The 23,588-nt window shown below is 38.7% G+C and overlaps 2 protein-coding genes across 2 annotated transcripts; one reads left to right on the top strand and one right to left on the bottom strand.

Moving 5' to 3' along the window:
- Positions 1-135: 135 nt before the first annotated feature.
- On the top strand, positions 136-22,738 carry LOC116689267 (polycystic kidney disease protein 1-like 2). The gene is made up of 42 exons (XM_032515741.1): positions 136-212; positions 3,701-3,953; positions 4,617-4,775; positions 4,862-5,050; positions 6,571-6,681; positions 6,808-6,955; positions 7,060-7,289; positions 7,378-7,788; positions 7,909-8,036; positions 8,135-8,273; positions 8,608-8,806; positions 8,934-9,045; positions 9,126-9,267; positions 9,463-9,675; positions 10,506-10,648; positions 10,840-11,019; positions 11,142-11,279; positions 11,575-11,721; positions 11,801-11,925; positions 12,020-12,140; positions 12,655-12,783; positions 12,873-13,098; positions 13,235-13,425; positions 13,528-13,758; positions 14,139-14,240; positions 14,343-14,521; positions 14,634-14,780; positions 14,881-15,080; positions 15,459-15,685; positions 15,789-16,005; positions 16,537-17,012; positions 17,861-17,957; positions 18,037-18,177; positions 18,262-18,447; positions 19,224-19,554; positions 20,062-20,195; positions 20,276-20,403; positions 20,481-20,641; positions 21,253-21,463; positions 21,581-21,682; positions 21,769-21,900; positions 22,013-22,738. Exons 1-42 carry the CDS (start codon positions 138-140, stop codon positions 22,172-22,174), a joined length of 7,473 nt encoding a protein of 2,490 aa, XP_032371632.1. The 5' UTR covers positions 136-137; the 3' UTR covers positions 22,175-22,738.
- bola3 (bolA family member 3) lies at positions 1,233-2,625 on the bottom strand. Its single transcript, XM_032515731.1, has 4 exons — positions 2,452-2,625; positions 2,212-2,329; positions 1,952-2,040; positions 1,233-1,708 (listed from the first exon to the last, which is right to left on the bottom strand). Exons 1-4 carry the CDS (start codon positions 2,509-2,511, stop codon positions 1,643-1,645), a joined length of 333 nt encoding a protein of 110 aa, XP_032371622.1. The 5' UTR covers positions 2,512-2,625; the 3' UTR covers positions 1,233-1,642.
- Positions 22,739-23,588: the final 850 nt, after the last annotated feature.

Genomic DNA, 23,588 nt, shown 5'->3' with positions numbered 1-23,588 from the left:
TATCTGCTATAATGCAAAGCATACAGCATAAAACCAACGGTGGTGCAACCATAGACTGTATATCAATTAATATAATCCATTATTAAAATACAGTCTATGGGTGCCACTGAAAACCCCTCAACAAGTGTGGTGCCTTCATGTGCTCTTGCAAATGTTTAACATCCTCCCCCGCCTACAAGTCCATGTCATGCCTTGTCAAAGGTGCTGAGCAGGTAAGCTAGCTAGCTAGCGGTAGTTATTGATGTTTTAGAGAATGGGCAAAACAAGATGGATAAAACAGCGTTAATGCAGCTTAAAAAGGCTCAGTAACGTTACATTAAAACGTTAAACATTAAATAGCCTACACTTGTCCAAATTACACGACACCATTAACGTTAATCGTCTCTGGCATATTATCACTATATAATGTTATCGTGGCTAATGTGGTAACAAACAGTCGCATGCACGTCCAGGAGAAGCGAAGCCTAGTAACGTTACGTTAACTTCGTTGTTCCATTAAGCTCAGTTGACTACAAAGAATAAGTGGCTCCGTCCGTTATTCGGTTATCCTAATGTAGCACCCATTTACACAGTCTGTGGTACCACCTGAAAAAAATGTTGCTAAGATTAGCTTTTTCAATCTGCTGTGGCTGTCATATGCAAAGCAGCATAAGTGAACAGAGATTTAAATATTTAGTAAATCTGAATATGAAGAGTTTAAAAGGGGATCTAAGTTTAGATTTGTGATATGATTATATAAATTTAAATCACACTCCGTAATTTGAAACATATTGATCAGTGAGGCTTTTATAGAAGTTTTTACACAGGCTTCAAAAAGTCCAATCAATAACCAGCCTGAGCCATGCATATAGGCCCATACATTTTTTTATAAGAATACTTTCATTTTTGGTTAGTAAAGAATTATGATTTAAAATACTGAGCAGTTTAAATAAAAAAAAAGAAAGTCCGACAGTTTCTGTTTTAGTTCAAACATCTCTTTGGCATGTATACTTTAGTTTCTTGTTATTCATCAGCCAACATATGTAAATACTAATAATTTATCAGTAATAATGAATTTGACAGAATAATGGCCGCTGCCATTGTATAATGTTTTTAATCACATGAGCATCCATAGTCAATCAACTAAGAAATGTTATCAATTTAGAATCAATCAACTTTCATGGGACCACAACACATACATTGTGATAACAGTGTCAGTAACCCTGAGAAACAAGGCTCCACAAACAAGGGTGTGTAGTAAGTCTCCAACATTCAGGAGGTTGAGTTTATTACTTCTTCGACTGCTTATCATTACACCAGCATTGTGATCAACCCTGAGAAGACCCCAAATTGGTCAGAAATCTACCTGACTTAAAATTTGACTTGCATTTTATTTAGTCTTTGTGCGTACTTTCAACACTATCTTAGAGTAGAAGATATCTCACTTGTTTAATGATAACTTAGTGTAATCATCTTATTCACATTTCATACTGTGTATGCCAGAGACGATAAGAAGATTGATGTCCCTCTGCTTTTCTGCCACTGACACATTAACAATCATGTAATTAATTTACTACACAATATCCTCTTTTAAACTGTACATTCATAATAGACAGGGGGAACAAAAGGAAAAAGTTGTGAGTCAACAGTGGAAGGACTTTTTCTAATGTTTTGGAACATCAGTAAATATTCGCAGTCCATGCATTCCTTGAATCTCTTCCTTGAGTGCCTGTGGAAAACAAAACACAACAGCTAATGAACAAAATTTAACTGGTACAAGAAGTATAAACACCTGCAAAGTGTACAATGTCCACCAAAGGTCAGGCGATAATCTTAAAAATCTCACAGGCATGGTTGACAGATAGATACGACCATAGACAAAATCCAACTTGTAACACATAGTGTTGCACCACTTGATAGTTTACACTGCCACAGGTAATATGCTGGGCTGATTGTGATTCTTGTTATTTACCTGATTGACTAACTGGTGTTGTTGAATAGTCCTTTTTCCTTTGAACTCACTGGACTCTATATGGATCTCATACATGGCCCCACAACCACCTAAACACAGCACAGGGTCACACAAACAACACGGACATTTCCCAGATGTGTATGTGGTGACCATCTGCTTTCTACACTACAACAGATCTACATAATATTTTTTTTATGGAGTCTATATTTTAGGTATTATTGGACATCTGAAATAGGATGCTGCCAGATAGCTCTGTTTACCTGATATATCCACAACTTTGAGCGATGCTGCTAACGGGAACTTCTCCTTCAGTATGTTCGCGATGCGGGCCTCTCCGTCTGTTTGAGTGGACATCCATCTCTGACCAGACACAGCAACCTGAGGAGGCAGAAACGAGGAGGAGCGATGAGCTGCGTCAAGTTTGTCAAACTGCTAGCATACCAAATCGACCCTATGAACTGCAGTGCGAGCCCGGACTGTTAACGTTAAAGTGTATTTACTTGACCACTGCGAAGAACCCGGAGAGCAGAGGCCACCAAGCTACGTTTACAAGCCAACATTGCGCTAGTTCATCTATGGTTTAATCAAGGGACGTTTATAAAATCCACACTAGTTGTTCCACAAGTCATGTCCTCGAGAGCATCGTCTCAGTAATATGACGTCAGTCATCCGGGGCGGTACTTATGAGTCGCTTTTTTCCTTTTTGGTCATAATAAAAAAAAGCATATAGCCTACCTAATAAATAACAAAGAAAACAATAAATGAAGTTTTTTGTCAGATACAATTTTTAATCATATTATTTCTAATCACACAACACACTGGTGTGTGTTTATAATTTTCACCAATAAAAATATGCTTAAAAATGTGAATTTTATACTTGATAAGTTATAGGCTACACAAACCGTTAATAGAAACAATATATATATGTATATATATGATTAAGGTAAATACAATAATGTATGGAATGTGATTGTAATAAATCTGTGACATGCATACTGTATTATAGTGAGACAAAAGGTTCTAAGTCTACAAACGGTTACTGTGAATTATATCTCCCAAAGAACTCCCTGTCATTTGCTCCTGTTTAAACGTTGGGTTTGGGACTGTTGGAGCTGGCATACCTAAATAAAATGCTGTTATTATGTTATTAGAACACAGCCGTCTTCTGTCTGCAATGTAAAATGTCCATTGCTCTTTCCATACTGGGGAATTCATCATACTAACATTTTAAAACATTATGAAAGTTAACCCTATTTCAAAATAAAGGCCAACATCTTCAATTTGAATGTTTTTAACCTTACATATCAGTCTGAACAACAACAGGCCCATGGGAAGTTGAATGCTCCTTTTAAAATTCAAATTGGCATTTTCGTGGTATGAAGGAACAAGTCTGAATGAGAAGCTTATCTCACTCTGCAGGTTGTGGAGACTTACATGTACATTAATCGAGGCAGAGGTGTAATCAGTGACTGTTGACAGTGGGCTTTCGTCCCTTTTCACTACAGGCCTGAGCTTTTGTTTGTGCACAAGAATTATAGTGGAAACACAAATACTGGACAGCCATCAAGGAAGCAATCCTAATCTCAGAAATCATCCGGAGTGCAGACCAGTGTCAGAATTGCTGACGTCATTACCCTTTAAAGACATGATGACAACAGAGAGTCTGAACAGTGTGCAGGTGCAGAGATGGAAAGCACCACTTTCCCCACACTGACGTTGATGGTTCTCTTCCTCACTTGTTATGCTCAGGAGGATACAGAGGTTCTATCCTGCCCAGAAAACCAAGAGAGTTTTGATGGCTCTTGCTACGAGTTTCTGGGTCTGCAGCGATCCTTCCTCAGTGCCCAGGGGTGGTGTGAGCGAGGCGGCGGACACCTAGCCTTTATTCTGAATGATGAAACACAGCAGTTCCTCCAGAAGCACCTGGACCCAGAGATGGACTGGTGGCTTGGGCTGGCACCTGCAGCTCCAAACCTCACACTCGACTCTGCTACCACTGAGGGTGAGTGGGCATTGCGTAAACACTGCATGACTTCTAATGTATATAGCCATTAGAAGTCCTGCAGTTGAGTCACAAGTGCTGAAGATTATTCATAAATCACATAAAGTACATTTCTCTCCATACATCCGTACATATTAAGGTACTTTGCAGCATATGTGAGTAACAAATTTGATAAATCTGAACTTATATCTAATAATGTCAGAAAGGGAGATTATCTATCTGCTGTCTCATTAGACAGCATGCATGTCCATTATATAGATCTGTAATGTGTTTGTTTACTGACATTTGTTAGAAAACTATCACATGTGGATATCTCCCCCAAGCAGCATGTGTATTGAAAGATAGATACAGTATTTCTCATTCATATGAACTTACAAAAGGCTTCCTGTCAAATGGTCTGATTTATGAATGTGTTTTTTTGTCCTTTCACAAAGAACGAGTCTTTATCATTCATTCACGCTGTCCCCAGCTCAATCTATTGCTTTGTTGTTTTTATGATCCCTGAATGGCATTGTAAAAATTTACCTAATGAAAACAAAAGATAAGTAAAACGACCGACAACGTTTAACATCTGTGGTGATTTGTTTAGCATTTTGTATTAAGCAGAATTCAAAATTAATGATTGATCAAATAAATGCTGTGTCCTCTTTTGTCCTTTCCCAGGTTCTCTTGCGTGGCTGGATGGTTCAGATGTCAGCTATAGTAACTGGGTGAACATGCCAGAAACCCAAGCAGCCTGTGGACATATCCTGAGACATTCCGGCTTCCAGTGGGAAGCCGCGGAGAACTGCAGCCAGGAAATCAACTTCATTTGCCAATTTGGTATGCACTCCTAAAAGAAATCACCAAATAGCATTAAACTTATGTTGTGTTTGCTCCCCTTTAATATTTCTTGATTTTCTTCTCAGATTCTGGGAGATCTATCGCATGTGATGGCCAAAATGCAACATTGCAATGCGGTTCTGGTCAAGTTATAGAAATAGTCGACAGCTTCTATGGTCGAAAAACAATTCACTACTGCAGATCCAAACTTACATCCTCACCCACATCCTCCCAGGAGGAGTGCAGCTGGATAGATGTGATAGATTCTGTTACAGGTATTATGAATTACATAAAGTATTTTTTCATTAACATGAAAAATAAAATGAGAGCCGGCCTGCTGTATTCTGCAAACATAATAGCGGCTCCGATAGAGAAACACAAACATACACGCATAATAAATCAGGTTACTTCTCATTACAAATATTTATTTAACTTGCTACCTGGTGGAACAAGTGTGTATTTACAGTGAAAGCTATGGGAACATATTTGGCTTTGTTGGCCAGATACTAAAATCACCACAAATTACCTGTTTGTTTAATGCTTTGTGTCCAACACAAAATACATCATTGCCGTGTGAGTGCAGACAAAAGGATTACACTTCCAGAAAATACATCTGACAAATCCCCTCCTAGGAGCTGAATAGATGGGCTTTGGGGTAAATATACATTCACATTCATATCAGTCAAGGATTAGTTCATGCGACTACTAAACAAATAGTTTTTTCTCCTTTTTGTTAAAGTTTGTTACAGTCGCTTTGGTACATTTCTTGAATCATCCTCGACATTTTCAAAACAGTAAGTGCATTTATCAAAACAATTCATATAAATAGCAAAACACCATGGCTTACCTGCAAAAGCCAGTCTCTTGCTCAAAAGTCTAAGTTCATCTCTCAAAAGTAAATATCTGTGTCAACGAACATGTCAATGCCATCAGAATAACAAGTCCTGATGTCACTGTGTACGGATAAGACAGTCAAATTACTTAGTCAGGTTGTCAATACAGCAGTGTACTCTGGAGGGATGTTCTGATTTAAACTATGGCTAAAGTTTTGATGGCAATTATTTTAAATTGTAAGTTACACATTAGTGTATGTGGGAGGTTGATTGCAAGAGACTGAACAAGATTTACATTTACGCTTTTACTGTTCTGTAATTTGCTTGCAGACCATGTCATTGCGATAAAGAAAAGAAAAGACAGCACTGCATAGCACAAAGAAAAAAACAAAAGTAAAAATGTGAACATTCAACTGGGAGCAATTTACCAAATCAGTACAGATTTTGAAAAATAGTCTAATGGAAATTTACAGAAATATGCAACAACTTGTTCAACCATTTTGCATGTAAAGACTTATGCTATGAACTAATACCAAAAGTTGTGGGGGTGAGACTATTCAACAGAGATTAGATTACATTTTGATCAACATAACCAATTGATAATGTAGGAAACAGCAGAGAATTGTACATAATGATTTGCATTGATGTACCAAAGCATTTGCAACTTGCTTACTGAAATGAGAAACTGCTTCTTTGATGTGCACAAGTGATTGTTTGATGATGTTTTGAGAATTTCAATTCTTATCTGAGAAATGTACCAAAGCGACTGAGAAAAACTGGAATACACCTCTTTAGACACCAGCAAGATTATTTATATTTAAAAGGATAAAAATGGAACAGTGTCATGCTTTTTTAAACCTACTGACACAATATTTTCAAGGCCTTTGAATCAGCAACACTGAAAATATCTGCAACACATTCTGCAACACATTATCATTTACTTAATTTGTGTGTCATTCCAGCCCATTGCCACCGACGGCAGACTTGCCAGGCTCCAGTGGATCTGAGCTCTTTTGGTGAACCATGTCCTATGCTGGGAAGTTACATGTCTGTAGAATACAGCTGCAAACATGGTCAGATTTCACTTCCACTGCACATAGACTGTTAAATAATTCTGAAGGTCATTATTAGATGGAGCAGATTGGAAAATCTGAAGCAACGTTTCCATGATTGAAATTAACAGTGTGATTTCTTCTTAGGACTCCACTTGTTGATGAGTAAGCTGGCAGCTGTCTTTGATAATGTCACAGTCACTGTGAAGTGGCTCCTTCATCCTTTTCAGGGAAACCTCACATGCACAATGAATGCTGGTGATGGCCACATCATTGATCCATACAGCCCAGAAGAGTGAGCAAGACTTTGCATTCAACCATATAAAAAAACAAATATGTTTTATTCATTCACTGTATTCATGTAGCTGTGTTTAAGCTATAACTAAAACTGTCTCACAGGATGGAGAGCACTGTGATGCACAAATTCAGCCGCCCCGGTGTTTTCATGGTTCGAGTGGAGTGCACTACCAGTGACTGGCATGTTACAGCTCAGAAAGCCATAACCATTCAGGAGCCCATTAGACAGTTTGGTGTCATCAAGTGCTATAGCAGTAATATGTCAACAGATGGCACCAAATGCAATGCGCTTCATGGTGGGCCTCTTCAGATCCAGGTTATGGTGGAGGCAGGTGAGTTGGTCCAACACAAGGTGATACATGCTTTCAAAAAAACACACCAAAATGCTAAATTATTTGATTACCTTTTTTCTGTAAATAGGTACAAATGTTTCCTACACATTTCAACATGAAGGCCATTTGGTTGCAAAATCATCAGTGGAGAGAGGAATCACACCACACAACATTACACTGAGTGCAAGTGTGGTGGAGAAGCTTGGACATGGCTGCCACAACCTGACTGTAACTGCCTCTAACAGGGTCACAGCCCACACAGTATCCACTGATCTGGAGCTGTGTCTGCTGGAGCCCGTTGAAGGCCTGCAGGCCTCGGTGATAGCAGAAGAAGACACATGTCCAGACTCTAATGATCTCATCATTGGTGTTTCATTGGACAAAGGAGCCCCTGTGGAGCTGCTCTTTAATCTGACTGGAGAAAGGGACACACTCTATGAGACCAGACACATTCTCAATGGCAGCTTACAAGCTTATACCTTCTCCAGCCCACTTAAAGGTACCATACAACTTAAGCCATGCTGAAATGATTAAATGAAAACAATCACCCATAGTCGAAAATACCGATACGTCTAAATTATGTGCTCATTGCTCCTAAATACAAACTCTTTTGGTAAAGGACCGTTGAAGGTGAATATACGAGCCGTGAATGCCATCTCTGCCTCTGATGTAGACGTGGACTTAGAGAACATACTTTGGGCTTGCCAGAATGACTCTGACTCCTCACCAGATAAACATCGAAACACAGTAAGTGAAAGATTGGTATCAATCAAAAATGATCTGAGCATATGTTTAGGTATTCGCTTTTTTCTGTTACAGCACAATGTCTTTGTTTTCATCTTCAGACAGGTAGTGTAAGTATAGACGACTTGAAAATAACTGCTACTCCAGACACTTTGGTTGACTACACCCAAAGTGTCACACTGAGCGTAACTGGAACTGAATCATTGTCCAGCAGAGGACTCACATTTGAATGGAGATGTGGTAAGTACAACAATGAATTGACCACTGAGCATTTTAAATGTGTTTTAACGGTTAAAACCACAATTAAAGTGATTACAGGGTGTGAACACAATTAGAAGAACACAGACAATCCAAAACCATAACATTTTAAGAACAACAGGCTTTTTAATTTTCAGTGTTTGTGACAGTGCGACATTTTTCATGCACACTATGAGTTCTGGGTTTAGTCTCATCCTGAATTTGTGTTGGGAATTTTACATCAAACATGACGCACCTGGTAATTTATCTCTCTGTATACATGATTGTAACAGTATCCAGCTATTTTAAAGCTCTACTTCTGCTTGTTTCCCTACAGAAGGAAACTGCAAATGCACAAACAAAACAAAGGATCAAAATCATGTTATTGAAAAAGATTGCCTTCCAAATCCCTTTGACATTTTCAATTACACTTTAACTGTGAGCAGAAGAACCTGGTTTAGGGAATGGGTTGATCTGACTTCTGCTTCAAAGTGCGTCACTGTGACTCCAAAAGAATTCACAGATGTCACCATCAGGTAAAAGGGGGTAATTTACAATAAATGCTCATATATCCTAAACAGTAATTACTCTGCAGGTTCTTTGCAGATTTTACAAGTAGGCCTACTGAAAATTACAGCTATACGTTTACTTTAATTCTTGCAGTTGTCATGATTGTGCTTCGATTAATGTCAACGACCATGTAAAGCTCAGACTGAGCTGTGTGACAACTTGCCCAGATGTTGTTTGGTATATTGAGGACCTCAAACCCTTTACAGTAAGTCTGGAACAGCACTTGATTTTAAACTGTGATGTCAGAGATTAATGTGTCAATTATTAACTGATGATTTTTCACAGGATGACCTCGAAAAATGTTACTCCGAAGCAGGAAGAAGGCCACCTATTGAGAGGCAAGATGGCAACACTGAATATGTTGTACATAGCCAACATCTGAAAGTTTCAAGGGATACATTGCACAACATCAGTGTGATTGCTTATGGTGGGTTTTTTATTCCATAGTCAGTCATAATGTTCTTTTCAGCAGTGCCGATTTTTAGATATAGTAGCATGAATAGAGGTTTGGGCAATGTTTAACCCAGTGCTTAATTCAAAACTATATTTTACTCTTTTTCTTTTTTCACTTAAACTGAATTAAAGTTTTTCGAACATTTGGCTGTTTTTCTTTTTTTTACAGGAAAGAGTGTACCAGGTTTTGCAAAGTACACTTTTCCAATACCAGGTGCTGAGCCAACTGAACCAGCTGCAACTGATGCTCCTGCAGAGCCCAGACCCCCCTCATGTAGCGTCTCTCCACCGTCAGGAACAGTTCTCGATGCTTTCGACATCACCTGCAAAGCAAGCTCTTTCTGCTCTACAGGCTGTTTGTATTGCTTCAAAACAGACACAGGTAAAACACTGTTACCTCTTGATTTAATTCACTTTTAAACTAATAAGACGAAAACCGTGTTACGAGGTACACTTTAAGGACAGAAAGAGAAGGAAGCAGGAGGAGTATGAATCTGTTGATAGGGAGTAAGAAAAAGGGACATCAAAATGTGTGTCAATTAGTTATTTTATACATGTTACAAAAGTATCCCAGAACAAGCAAGAAAAGAGCAAGAAAAGTTTTGAATTTGGTTGGTGAGAACGAGATTGCTTATCGTTAATTCACTTGGGTGTTTGACCTTCATCGTGCAGAGTTTGACACTAAAAGTCTGTTTTCACATTAATCTGCTGAAGGGGGAAAGTTATCTGTGCTTATCTTAAATCTCAGTTCAAGACGTGAATGTACCAGCACGCTTTTACTTCAGAAGCCAAAAGGTCCAGTATGAAACTTACACAAGTGTGATGTGGAAACTTGAAAACTTGCAGTGCAGTGCGCAAACGTTGAGAATGGATAACTAGTGCTACGCAAGAGGTAGAAGTGATTTTAGGATTTTTTTAACTGGCTAATTATATATATATATATAATACTCAAAGCAGCAGAGTACTTTTTATGTAATAAAACCTGTCTGGAGGGGATATTTGAGCCCTTTTAAAAGTGTTGCATATAAAAACAAATTTAGGATGAGTGTTATGATGATGCCTGACCCTTAAAGGAATGTGCTTTGCCCTAGAAATGAGAATTTAGTGCCTGTTATTTATGTCAATGCTTTGGCCATTCTGCAACCTGGATGCAATTAAATAATTAAGAATGAATTTCAACAGTTTTACAAAATGTTCTCTTTTGTCCACAAGGCAAACATCTGCGCTGCAGTAATGCAAATGAGGTGAAATCGGTCTTCCTGCCTCTCGGTGACAAGAACAACAATTACAGTTTGTCTGTTGTAGTGACTGTGAAAAATGAATATGAGAAAGCCACCACAACTGTCTCCACTCAGGTTTGTCATCGACAAGTATCCGCAGATTTAAATTGGGAGAGATTTGTTTTCACAGCCTATACACAGAAACATACAGATATACACAGAACACACACATCTTCAGTGTCAAGAAGGAGGATTACAGAAACAGGTTCTCCATGTTTTTTTTTTTTTTTGAATAATTCAGAGTGACTGTGTTTGTGTTCCTCAAGGTACGAAAAAGCAGCTCCAGTACAACTGTGGAGGATCTCCAAACTGCAGTGGAGGATACTGTGGGTCACTTAGAGCAGCAGGGTCTTCTCTCTGGTGAGACACTCGGACAAATGTTTTCTTCAGTTTCTGATATGCTGAATACCGAAGACAGACAAGATCAGAAGGATGCAAGGACAAAGGTAACAAAATACCAGCGATGTTTAAATTTCAGTAAAATATTGCTGTGATATTTGTGAGGTTTCCATCTGTGCCCAAGTGGAGGACAGCGTGATGTTAATCAGCACTTCTGCCTTTTTTTTAGCTCAGAAAGCAAATGCTGACCAAAATGACCACAATTCTACTGGACTCACCCACCAACACAACACAGGAAGTGCAAGTGACGGCCAGAGCTGTGGCCGGACTCACCCAGCGAGCTGACGAGCTCAGCCTGGCTGCTCAAGTACAGTACAGTAGATCAGTCCAGTTGTGTCAAAAAATTGCAAATTACATTTAAAAAAGGAATCTACAAGGAAATTTAAGAAAATGCAGTACAGACAGCCCTTTGTTTTCAACCACTGTAAGTGTAGGGTAAAGTCTGATTTAATGATGCAAAACAGCAAATGAAGAAGGAAAGAAAAAGTTGTTTAACTGCCTTTGCCAACCTGAGTGAAGTGAGAAGCAAATCAATTTTTTTTTAGAAAAATCAGTTCATTGATCAAATCGGACACAGATCATCTGCTGCATTTTCTCTCCAGGAAGAAGCGGGTTCATTGTTGGTAGACCTCAGCTCCTTCCTCAACACTATCAGTGTTAGTCAGGAGGACGGAGATGACGGAGAAGTCGTGCAAGCAGCTACACCAATAGTTGAAGCAGCCAGTAATATTTTGAATGCCTCATCAAATGTAAGAAAAAAGCTGTGACTGATATTGCTAAATATCTGTTTTTCCAGATACCAAACAACGTATAATTTGTTTTCCTCAGGAAAAAGTCTCAGATTTTCTTCTTACTGGAATAAGCAATGTTCAAAGTGCTTTGCTGAATAATAAAAAGCTGGATGGAGACCCTGCCATCATTGATTCTGGTCAGATCAGTGTGTATGTTAACAGGTAAGTGATGACTGACAGGGGCTAAAGCATGTACTTAAGAATAAACTAGGGTTTTCTGAAATGACTAAACTAATTCTGACTCTCATTATTGCAGAGTGTCTCCAGAAAAAATGCAAATGCAGGATATAAATGTCCAGAAAAACAGCTCATCCAGATTTTCCTTCCCCTCACTGCCGGCTCATGTTGTCTCTCCAGAGGATCCAGTGGATGTTAGAGTAAGTGTATGTCATGTGCTTATACAGGCAATGTGTGTCATCATAATGTGTTTATACCCTTTGTAGTTGTAGAAGTCTGCGTTTATGTGTGTGACAGTATGCACCTCCTTACTGTTGAACATCCATAATGCCTGTACCTGTTAAAAAAACTAGTTTATTCCTCATAAATAATGATATTTGTATTTGGATCAGTTACATATATGCCTCCTTACCTAAAATGTTTGCACTCTCTGTGGTCAATACAATTAATTTTGAGAAAGCTAAATATAATAAGGCGCAGAGAAGGATTGTAACTCAAAACATCATTAATATCTGATATCAACGACAACTATGGACCCACAAGAAAAAGACTAGGCTATTGTCTGTAAAAAAAGAAAAAAAAAAGAAAAGTGTAGATAATGGCCATATCAAATTAGGTTGGGTCTCCTTTCTTTAAATAAATCTGAGTCACAGTTTTGCACACTTTGTTTTATGTATATATACATATACCAATGTATGTCTACCCCCTTTCTAGATGATGAGTTTTGAGAAGAACCCGTATTCTTGGAAGGAGGAAAACATCACAGGAACTGTAGGATCTGTCTCTCTCACCAGAGTGAACGGCACGGTCATTACTGTAGAGAACTTACCTGATGAGATTGAGGTAATATTTGTTTTAAAAGGCACTTTAAGTTACTTTACTTTGAACATATTGGTAGGTTGTTTAGACTAATGTGTCTTCTGGTTTTTCAGATCCTCCTACCCAGGCATGATGTTGGGCAGGAGAACAGCACAGTCCTGGACCTGGCCAATTTCAGCACATTAATAATTAACGTTCCCTCTCCGGATGTAACACTGGTGCTGAAAATTGAGCCGTCTGAAAACATCTCCTTCATGCTATTCCTGGGATGTAAGGATTATCCAAATGATGTAAATTATGTAGCCAAGACTCAGATCCCTCTAGAGAATGCCAAAGAAGGTAAATTTATTTTTTACATACTAAATAACATGTCTGAAAATGACATTAAAGGTATATCATGATAAGAGAGTATGCTAGATACTTACTTATGTAAGCCTCCATGTGTGTGTTTTTTTATACGAATATGTCAACACAGAGGAAAAATACACATGGGTGCTGAGTCCCAAAGATAGAACAGGAGAAGTTGGAGAGCACTACCTTGTCATGAAGCCCATTGTTGAGCCAGGCGTCAAATCCATCAATGCCACTGTCACTGTCATTTCCATCGCTGCCCAGTGCAAATACTGGAATGAAACAGAGTCTACTTGGAGTGAAGATGGCTGCAGGGTGATTAAAAAATAACAACACACATCCACAGTGGTGGCATCAATACATCCTTAAAAAGTGAGCTGTCAAGTTTGACTGTCTGTTTTTCTCTTTTTTTTGTAGGTCGGTCCGCTCACTACGCCTCTGGTCACCCAGTGCCTCTGTAACCACTTAACTTTCTTTGGCAGCTCTTTCTTTGTCATGCCAAACTTGGTGGACGTCTCACGCACTGCAGAACTTTTTGCTACATTTACTAACAATCCTGTGGTGGTGTGTTTTGTTGGGGCCATCTTTGCTGCTTATCTCCTGGTGGTTGTGTGGGCACGCAGGAAAGACATCCAGGACTCCGCCAAGGTAATTCTCAGTAAAGACTTGTACCAATTTATATTGATGATTTGAAATAACAGACCAATTGGAAAGTCTAATTCAGACGTAGTTGCTCACACATATTATATAAAATTGTTAAATTATGAGTACCACAGCAGAATACCCCAATAAAAACTCTGCATTTGAGATGTCACTGTACTGTGTAAACTGCTGCATCCCCTGTTCATGTTCAAATACTCTCTGACCTACTACAAAATGCACTCAAAATACTAAAATATTTAAGCAGTCTATGACTTAAATGCTTTTCATTGCTTCATGTTTCTTATAATTGACATTAAGTTGTATAGCATTAACTGTACGTCATTGAATTTACTAACTAAAAAATGTGTCTTTGCATTCACTTGTAGGTCAAGATAACAGTGCTCGAGGATAATGACCGCTTGGCTGAGTATCATTATATGCTGAACATCAGCACAGGACATCGGCATGGTGCATCTACATCATCTCAGGTCAGTAATGCCTGTTAAGTCTCAGAAGAGACTCAGAGAAACCAAACCTGTCACTTCTGTTGGACAACATTTATGATGCTTACAACTCTTTTTTGGTTTTAGGTGACGATAACCCTGCTGGGCACAGAGGGAGAAAGTGAGCCCCATCACCTGACGGACCCTGAAAAGCCAGTGTTTGAGAGGGGTGGGGTGGACATGTTCCTGCTGACCACACACTTTTCGCTTGGAGATCTGCAGAGCATCCGGCTGTGGCACGACAACTCGGGAGCACACCCTGCATGGTAAGGGTTAAAGGGCAGGACATGGTGATGTGACACAAAAGACAATTAAATCATGAAGGTAGTTTGTACTGTTGCTATAAGCACACAAGATAACTATTGATGTTACATGCAGGTATGTCAACAAAGTAATGGTGCAGGATCTGGAAAGTGGTCGGAAATGGCACTTCCTGTGTAACTCCTGGCTGGCTGTAGATGTGGGAGAGTGCACTTTGGACAAGGTCTTCCCAGTAGCCACGGAGATGGATTTGAAAAGGTTTAGGTAAGACTGGCCATGGATCTGTTACATTAACAAGGAATTTGTAATTTAGTATTTCTCCTAAATCAAAATTTTTGTTTTTTCCCCCAATGCTTCTTTCTAGTAACCTGTTCTTCATGAAGACAGCCAAGGATTTCCAGGACGGCCACATCTGGTTTTCTGTCATTAGTCGGCCTCCCTGCAGCACGTTCACACGTGTGCAGCGAGTGTCCTGCTGTTTTTCCCTGCTGCTGTGCACCATGCTGACCAGCATCATGTTTTGGGGCATCCCCACTGACCCCTCTGAGCAGACAATGGACCTGGGTAGGTAACAAACATAGAGCTTCAAAGCTTTCAAGACCCTACATTACGTCATTAAAAAGTAAAATTTGGATTATTTTACTATACAATAGAATACTTCCAAATTTGTTCAAATACAACTCTATTAACCCCCATACAGAAATAGAAAATATGTGACAATCCCTAATTTTGAGCACTAGCCTGCTTTCTATAATAACATGCAAACAAGAAAAAAATATTTTTAATGGTGTTTTACACTGAACTTTTGCATAGAGTTTAACTGGGACAAGCGTGCTGAGGGTTTATGGATAGATAAGTATCCAAAATAATACAAATAAGGTCTGACTAAAAGAGTAACTTCACATCCATTTAAACAACACTTTGCTCTAAAATACTTTGCAGGTCACATCGAGTTCACATGGCAACAGGTTATGATTGGCCTTCAAAGTTCAATCATCATGTTTCCCATCAATCTCCTTATCGTGAGTATCTTCCGGAACACTCGTCCTCGAGAGAAGGGGTCCAAAACAGACACATCCAAACAAGGAAAGACTGGTCGAATTTCTCCCTCGCCAACTCTTTCCCCTCAGAAAGAGCTGAAAGATATCACACCAGACACTGTGATTAAGGTGAGGTAACAGATATCCATATCAGTGATTTTGAACATTGTGAAAGCGATAATAACTCCATTGTTATATATGTCTAAAGTGTTTAAGATGGTTTCTCCATTAGGACATAAGGAGAATTGCTCAGTCACTCTCAAAGGCCATGAAGAATCCACTGCCTCACTTGGAGCTCCGGCCTGGGCAGCAGGCAGACATCAACACTCTGCTGTCTCTGGTGGAGGACATCATTAGACAGCAGAGCCGTGCGGCTGGATACTTCTACACCGACGCCTCCAAGAGGGATGGCTCGATGATTCTTAGTTTACGTGCAGTTAATTTACAAGGTAAACAACATCATAAGCTTTACAACGCTCTTGATATCATGTGTTTTACATATTTTATTGGTTGGTCCATTTGGAGGACCAGACTTTGGTCAGGCAATGACTTAGGCAATGAATTAATGTAATGGCAATTTACAAGATATATACCATATTGTATCTTCTTTTTGTCTCTTCAGGCTTTATTTTTTTCAGCATTGTTTTCCTGATGGTACGCGGATATAAAAAATGATTAAGGATCCTTATTTTCTTCAATTAAGGTTTAGGACAAACTGTATCTTTCATTTTACATAAAACTAAACAGTTGTCAAACAAACTCTCCTGATACTTTTCATAGAGTGATCTGATTAGGGTGATGTAATCTGTGATATTGTCAATGGTCTAAACTAGGCCATACCTTAGTTTTTAGATTGATTATGGCCTACAGTATCTGTGGTCTCATTTGCATACTGAAAGACAAAATAATTAATGCAAAAACCTTGGGCATAATGCATATAGTATCCTGACCGAGTAATACAGCTTTTTTTGCGTGGACAGAAAACAGCGTGTGGACAAGCCCTGAGAAGACTTCAGATGAGTTTCAGAAGAAGAGCAGCAACAACAGTCGATTCCTCTACAAGCAGCTGCGTCATGTTGAGAAGGAGCTGGGTTTGTTGGGACCTTCTCGTTTTCCAAACCCAGACAGCTACAACCGAGCCATGCAGCAAGTTCAGGGAATGAAGGGTCTTCTGGAGTTCCACCTTCCCTCGTCCAGCCTAGAAGGTGACCAGCTGGACCGCAGCCCCAGTCCAGAAGAAAGCATCATCAGGGACTCCACCAAGAAGTGCTGTCGAGGAGGGCTGCCGTGGTGGTTTGTGTTTGTTGGCTGGATACTGGTGATGGCAACCAGCGGTGTGTCAGGATACTTCACCATGATGTATGGACTGACGTATGGGAAAGACCGCTCTATAGGCTGGCTTATCTCCATGGTGGTCTCCTTCTTCGAGAGTCTCTTTATTACTCAACCTCTGAAGGCGAGTGCGCATACAGAGATAATATGGATAACATTGCAAATGTTTAGAAAGTCATTCCATAAGTGAGCTTCAGACGTTTCCAACCAATGTCCAGTCTTTTTTGTGTTTACTAAAATGTTCCTGTACTGATAGATATAGTTCTGATGTACTAACTCAAAACATTACACTAAAGACATGCCGGCTTTAATTCTCTTTTTGAAATTTGATATTGATGTGATTCTAAAGACAAGATTCATTTATGGCAAAAAACTAAGTTCATGCATACAACCGTCAATTCTTGTCCAATCCAACAACATGTTTGCAAATTTTTGGCCCATTAAAGCCAATTACGATTTCAATGTTAATTTAACTAATATAAGTTGTTTAGAGAGCACCTTTAAAAACCAAAGTTACAAAGTGCTTCATACAAGGCAGCTAATTAAATCAACACATTCTACAATTAATTAGATTTTACATTTACACAGATAAAACCAATTTCAGACATTTAGGATCAAATTAATTAATTTTAAAAAGTTAAGACTAAAGAGACAAAAGACAATAAAATGAGGATAAACTCTGTGATAAAAGTATGTCTTAAGACAACATTTAAAATGCTAAATAAATAAATGATTACAATGTTATTTTGATTCAGCTTTAAACATATTTTGTTATTTGTTTCAGTATTTATTTTTTTATAATTTTAGTTTTTATTATCAGATATATTAAACTGCTTTATAACATTGGCAAGGCTTTCTGGGTCCTCCACTGATGTATCTCCCAGTATTTCAGAACATACATATTGTATTTATAATAGATTGAATGCCATGAGGTCTTCTGGTATTGAAGTTTTAATAAATCTTCCATTGCAGGTTCTAGGTTTTGCTGCTTTCTTCGCTCTTGTTCTGAAGAATGTTGACCAGGAGGAGTATGGAGAGCCTCAGATAGATGAGAGTCTGAGAAACACAGGTACCTCTTTTCTCCATCTTTGTTGTATTGTTTTGTGTGGCAAAAACAAAACGTATGTAGTACAATATCCCTTTCTCAGATGATCCTGATGCTGTGCGCGCAGCAAGAAGAGATAGCACATGTAGTTTCTATCAGCCTCCACCTCCCACTGACATTGAGAGGATAAGGAACAACATGATTAAAGAACAGAAGGTCTTCGCCCTCATAAGGGAGATTCTTGGTAGGAGAACCACTTTGGTACAACATAGGAAGCAATGTGATATGGTTTGATATGCTGATTTGAGATTTTTGTTTTGTGATGAAGCCTACATGGGATTTATGTGGATGCTGCTGCTGGTGGCATATGGTCAGAGAGATCCCAACGCTTACTTTCTGACCCAACACATTCGACAGAGCTTCAGCAAAGGGATCTCAGACAGTATGAGTATTCAGGATGTGTTCAACTGGGCGAACACAACTCTGCTGAGCAACCTGTTTGGAGAGCACCCAGGTCAGTATGTTGCAACGTTATTAACAAACAATTCACAGAAAGTCGGTGGTCTCCACGTCCTAAAGGTCAACAACGACTGCTTTTGGTATATTGCGTGAATCTCCTTTAACATGGGCAAAAGTGTTGTTGTCTGCTATTAACAAAATAGAAAACACATGCAAATTATTCAGTTGTCATCATTTGTTAAGTAAATACGTACCTAATATAATATACGTTAATTTTTGCTTTGGGTGCCTGATGGACAGTCTGGTCCTTGTATTGTAAAGCTACTTTTTTAAATGCAAGGAAATAATAACCAAAACATAATTGAAATCCAATTCATTCAATTGCTCATCCAAAACAACTACAAATTTGATCTGACAATGAAATATTCAGAGTTGTGAAGATGATAATATACGTTGGACTACATATAAAGATTTACTAACATCCCCTGTTTTTTTATATATTATATCACATCACTTTGAAATGCCTCAAATCAAACTCTCATTTTTGCCTTTTGTTCCTTACAACTATTCTACATTATATTAACAGTATATTTATGTAGTGAAGTATAAAGTCTGTTCAAACATTGCCTGTAATTAACATTGTGTAAAAAGGCTTAGTGTGGTTCAAAGTATGGAATTAGTTGTGACCAAAGCTACAATTTATTTGGATTATAATATGGAAATAATATGGACTGTTTTATCTGCAAACATTTTTCCACAGAAAATAACGACCATTTTGACTGATAATTCCTTTAAATGTGTTTGTTCTTATTACTTCCTAATCTGTCACAGGATTCATCACAGATGGAAACTCCAAGCTGGTGGGTAACGCTCGTCTTCGCCAAGTGAGGGTGCATCAAAACTCGTGCCTTGTGGCTCCCTCCATGCAGCAGTCTCAGCGCGACTGTCACGCTCCGTACTCATGGGAGTTGGAGGACATGGGCTCCTACAGTCCAGGCTGGAGCAGCTCTGTGGGTGATAACGTCTCGCTAAACCTTCACAGCCCATGGATGTACCAGTCCCAGGGTAAACTGAGGGCTTTCCCTATCTGGGGCAGCGTGATGCTCTACAGAGGAGGAGGGTTTGTGGTGGATCTGGGGCCAGATTTACATAATTCTAGAAGGTAGGCAATGTAATATTAAGAGCCTACTGACATTATCTCATTAGATGATGACAGATGATGAAACATGAAACAATTAGTCTACTAATCAATTGTTTGATTGACAGAAAATGAATGTCAAACATGTATAGGTTCCAGCTCCTTAAGTGTAAGGAATGTTCTGATAGCTTTTTTACAAAACAATTTGATAACAAAAGTGTTAGTTGCATTCCTCCACATGATGACAGGTGACAGCATTTATTGTACATCCATGCAAAAACTAAATTCACATTTGTATGGTCAACAATATAAATTAATACTAATTAATACATATTTAGATTTAGTAAAGTATTTTTATTTGCTTTAAACTCGAGCCTTAAATTAGTGCAGCAACGACAGTTATACAGCACAAAAATGTGCAACACAGTTGGCATCTGCATCAGAACTAGCTGTTTCTTGACATAAGGAGAGAACTGTGTTTTAAGGTATAATATTTACAAATCATACCATTTAACCATGTTCTCTTCGTAGATCCCTTCAGTACCTTTATGACAACACCTGGTTTGATGGGTACACCCAAGCGGTCTTTGTTGAGTTTACTGTGTACAATGCCAACATCAACCTCTTTTGCATTGTCACTCTCATGCTAGAGACCACAGCCATAGGTAAGTAATCTATGTACAGCTACTGCGTTGGAGCTGCGCAGAACATGTACTGTTATAAGAATACTTTGTGTTTCCTCCAGGAGCTTTCCAGTTCCGCAGTGAGCTGCAGGGTGTGCGTCTTTACCAGTCAACCGGTGGCCTCCATATTTTTGTCATGGCCTCTGAAGCCATCTACTTCCTCTTCATCATCTATTACATGTTTGTCCAGGTATGAATTCATTACACCTCAAATCTACTAACATCACTAGTGATAACAACGTCTCACACAAACTTCTCTCCTGACAGGGAAAGCTGATTAAGCAGCAGAGATCGGCTTATTTCAAGAGTAAATGGAACCTGCTTGAACTGGCGATTATCATCCTCAGCTGGAGCGCGCTGTCTGTCTTCATCAAGAGGACTTTACTGGGAAAGCGGGACATAGAGTACTACCAAAACAACAAAGACCAGTAAGCATCAAGAATAACAAGACCCAGACAAGACAGGGTTTTAGCTTAACATTGGTGTGAACAACAGGTTTTGCTCATTTACTGTGCACTTTGCTTATGTATGTTTTATCTGTACATCAACTTCTCTGTACTCTACATCTTTTTAGTTTACATCCATCTTGTATTCCAGCGCATCCTCTCTGCAGTACAGGAGATACCTCTTTCACTGTATCACCAGCATGCAATAACTGTTCTGATTAATAGTAAGCACTCACTGACATAAAACCTGAAAAATTTGGTTGACACAGAATATTTGTGGGAGAAATATTTGAGTTGTTTGCAAACAGCTTTTACAGTAGCTAGTGAAAGCTGATCTTTTTGCTCAGACCAAAATAGACAAATTAGAAACTCTACATTTTATAATTAGTGTTATTTGACAAATGTGGTGAGAAAATACCTAATTTTAACATTTGGAAATTAATATGAACACAGAATATCTGTTATGTGAATTACATTTCACTTCAATAAACAGGAAAGCATTACTGGGGCAACTATTATTTCCATAATCCATTGAAAACATGTTTTATAAGATTGTAAAAACAAGGCTTTGTACTCTCATGCTCTGTCTCCAGATACGCCAGTTTCCATGAAACGGCCAAGGCTGATGCGGTGCTGGGGTATCTGATTGCCTTCCTGGTGCTGCTGGCTACAGTCAAACTGTGGCACCTGCTGAGACTGAACCCAAAGCTACACATGATCACAGCCACGCTGCAGCGAGCCTGGACTGATATCTCAGGCTTTCTGCTGGTCATGACCATCATGTTTCTGGCCTACTCCATTGCTGTGAGCAGTTTCCCACACTTCAACATCAACATGCGGCTCAAGTCACTGCATTTCTCCCTATTTTAGCTATACTTTGTGAAATAGATTGTATTAATAACATAACTTTCTACTTTACAGTCTAATCTGATGTACGGGTGGAAGCTGTACTCCTATCGGACACTGCTGGATGCTGCACAGACCATGGTCAGCCTACAGCTTGGCATTTTCAACTATGAAGAGGTTAGTATGGGACTATTAGAACTGTACCACAGCAGATTATGACAGTTGGCTTTTCTTCAGTGCGTGTCTTCCTCCCAATCCTTCAGGTTCTGAATTACAATCCTGTGCTTGGAGCTTTCCTCATTGGCTCCTGCATTGTGTTCATGACCTTTGTGGTGCTCAACCTCTTCATCTCTGTCATTCTGGTGGCATTCAGTCAAGAGCAGATCCATCACAAGGTAACTCACCCATGCTGAGTCTGAAATTGTTGTACACATGTTGTAGAAGAAGTGAGAGCTTACCATTATTGATAACTTGATACTCCTTGTGTTATGCATACTGTTCTTGCAGCCATCAGAAGAGGATGAGATAGTGGACCTGATGCTGATGAAACTCTTCTGTTTGTTTGGACTTAAATGGAAGAAACAAGGTGGCGACTGCCTCACTGAGGGCCCAGTTGTTTCATCTGCTTCAAATAATGGACTCTCAACGATTTCTTCTGGGGATCTGTAAGAGGGTTGACATCTTTCCACAGAATGCTTTGCTTCAGTTTTTGCCTTTGTTTCTTTGTGACAGAATATTAGCCCTTGCAAGTCTGTTAACTATTAGTGTTTCTGTCTACTGCTGCAGATCTGTCACTCTTGTAGGAGAAACTAAAACACTAAGAGAAAGTAGGAACTGAGGATTCTTATGTTATGTTATTTATGTTATGTTATTTATGACAAATTTGCTTTTATTCCAAGTAATTATTTGTGGATACTAGTGAAACATTGTATTTGAATAAATCTGACGAATCTATGACAGTTGCTTATTATTAAACAAGACCAAGCTTTTGTTATCACTCCATATGACTAGTAAAATGCACACAGTATATCGAGAACTTACACTTAGACAAACCCAAGGTGGCTGCACACAATAAAAGAGATTTAACTACAGTCATTAAGCATTATATGTTGCCACTACCTCTGGATGTTATCAGATTCAACAAGATAAAATTGTATGTATATAGTTAAAATGGATAGTAATGTGTAATACAATCTGGACATCTCTGAACCATAAACATTAGTATACACTTGATAGCTATTGCCAGGTGCCTTCAAATGCCTTTTTACCATTTCTGTGTGTTGCTCCTGTAATTTACCTTTGGCTTTAATGTGCAAGGAATTGAGTTGATGAATGGCTAGATGCTTAAATTTAATCAAGAGGTTGATTCACTATTATGAAGTATGTCAAATGATCAGTATCATCCAATTATTGCCAGTGTAGTCTGTTTCTAGTGCTCAACTTTTGGGCTATCCATTGTTGTTGATCCTGTTTGTTTTGTGTTCTGTGAGTTCTGTTCATCTAAATTGCAAGGTGCAGGTGTTGTATGTACATTAAGTACATGACCATTAACGCAAAGAGATATTGATTAATAAATGTAAAGGTCAGATGGCAACAAATGCCAGTATGCTAACATGGAAGGGTCTGCTGAGACAACGCAAATATGGAGGAGGTTCCAGGACACCTGAATACACCGGTGCTTGAAAAGAATAAGAGCAAAAAAAGACAGATGCATAAAATGGTGGCACTATTGATGCAAAAATTACTAATTGTGTATACTGTACAGCAAAGTGCTAGACAAAGTTTTCATGGATTCAAACTGAATTAACTGGATGTGGGATTTTGCAGAGGTAGAGTAATAATACATAAGTCAATAGTTTAGAGATAAATAATTACTTTATAAATATAAGGAATTCCTATATAAATTATATTCAAAACTGCACGCATCTCATAGTCATAAATATTTTTTATCCAGTATCGAACAGAATCTACAAATATACAGTATAAGGATCTTTCAGGAGACAGCCAGACACATGGTGTATTATTGTACAAATAAATGTTACTATAGTTTATTTAAAAAAAAAAAATGAAAAGATAAAAGAAA

The sequence above is a fragment of the Etheostoma spectabile genome, chromosome 1 (assembly GCF_008692095.1).
Source record: "Etheostoma spectabile isolate EspeVRDwgs_2016 chromosome 1, UIUC_Espe_1.0, whole genome shotgun sequence".
Taxonomy (NCBI): domain Eukaryota; kingdom Metazoa; phylum Chordata; class Actinopteri; order Perciformes; family Percidae; genus Etheostoma; species Etheostoma spectabile.
This window is presented reverse-complemented; position numbering and strand designations above follow the sequence as displayed.

What these genes read in the sequence shown, in the direction of transcription:
- bola3 (XM_032515731.1), bottom strand. Translation starts at nt 2,511, where the DNA reads ATGTTGGCTTGTAAACGTAGCTTGGTGGCCTCTGCTCTCCGGGTTCTT. An exon ending in GGGTTCTTCGCAGTGGTCAA is followed by an intron (nt 2,330 to 2,451) that starts GTAAATACACTT and finishes CTGCCTCCTCAG; the next exon opens with GTTGCTGTGTCTGGTCAGAG. An exon ending in AACACCAGTTAGTCAATCAG is followed by an intron (nt 1,709 to 1,951) that starts GTAAATAACAAG and finishes TGTTTTCCACAG; the next exon opens with GCACTCAAGGAAGAGATTCA.
- LOC116689267 (XM_032515741.1), top strand. Translation starts at nt 138, where the DNA reads ATGTGCTCTTGCAAATGTTTAACATCCTCCCCCGCCTACAAGTCCATG. An exon ending in TTCACAGATGTCACCATCAG is followed by an intron (nt 8,807 to 8,933) that starts GTAAAAGGGGGT and finishes TAATTCTTGCAG; the next exon opens with TTGTCATGATTGTGCTTCGA. An exon ending in GATTTACATAATTCTAGAAG is followed by an intron (nt 19,555 to 20,061) that starts GTAGGCAATGTA and finishes TTCTCTTCGTAG; the next exon opens with ATCCCTTCAGTACCTTTATG.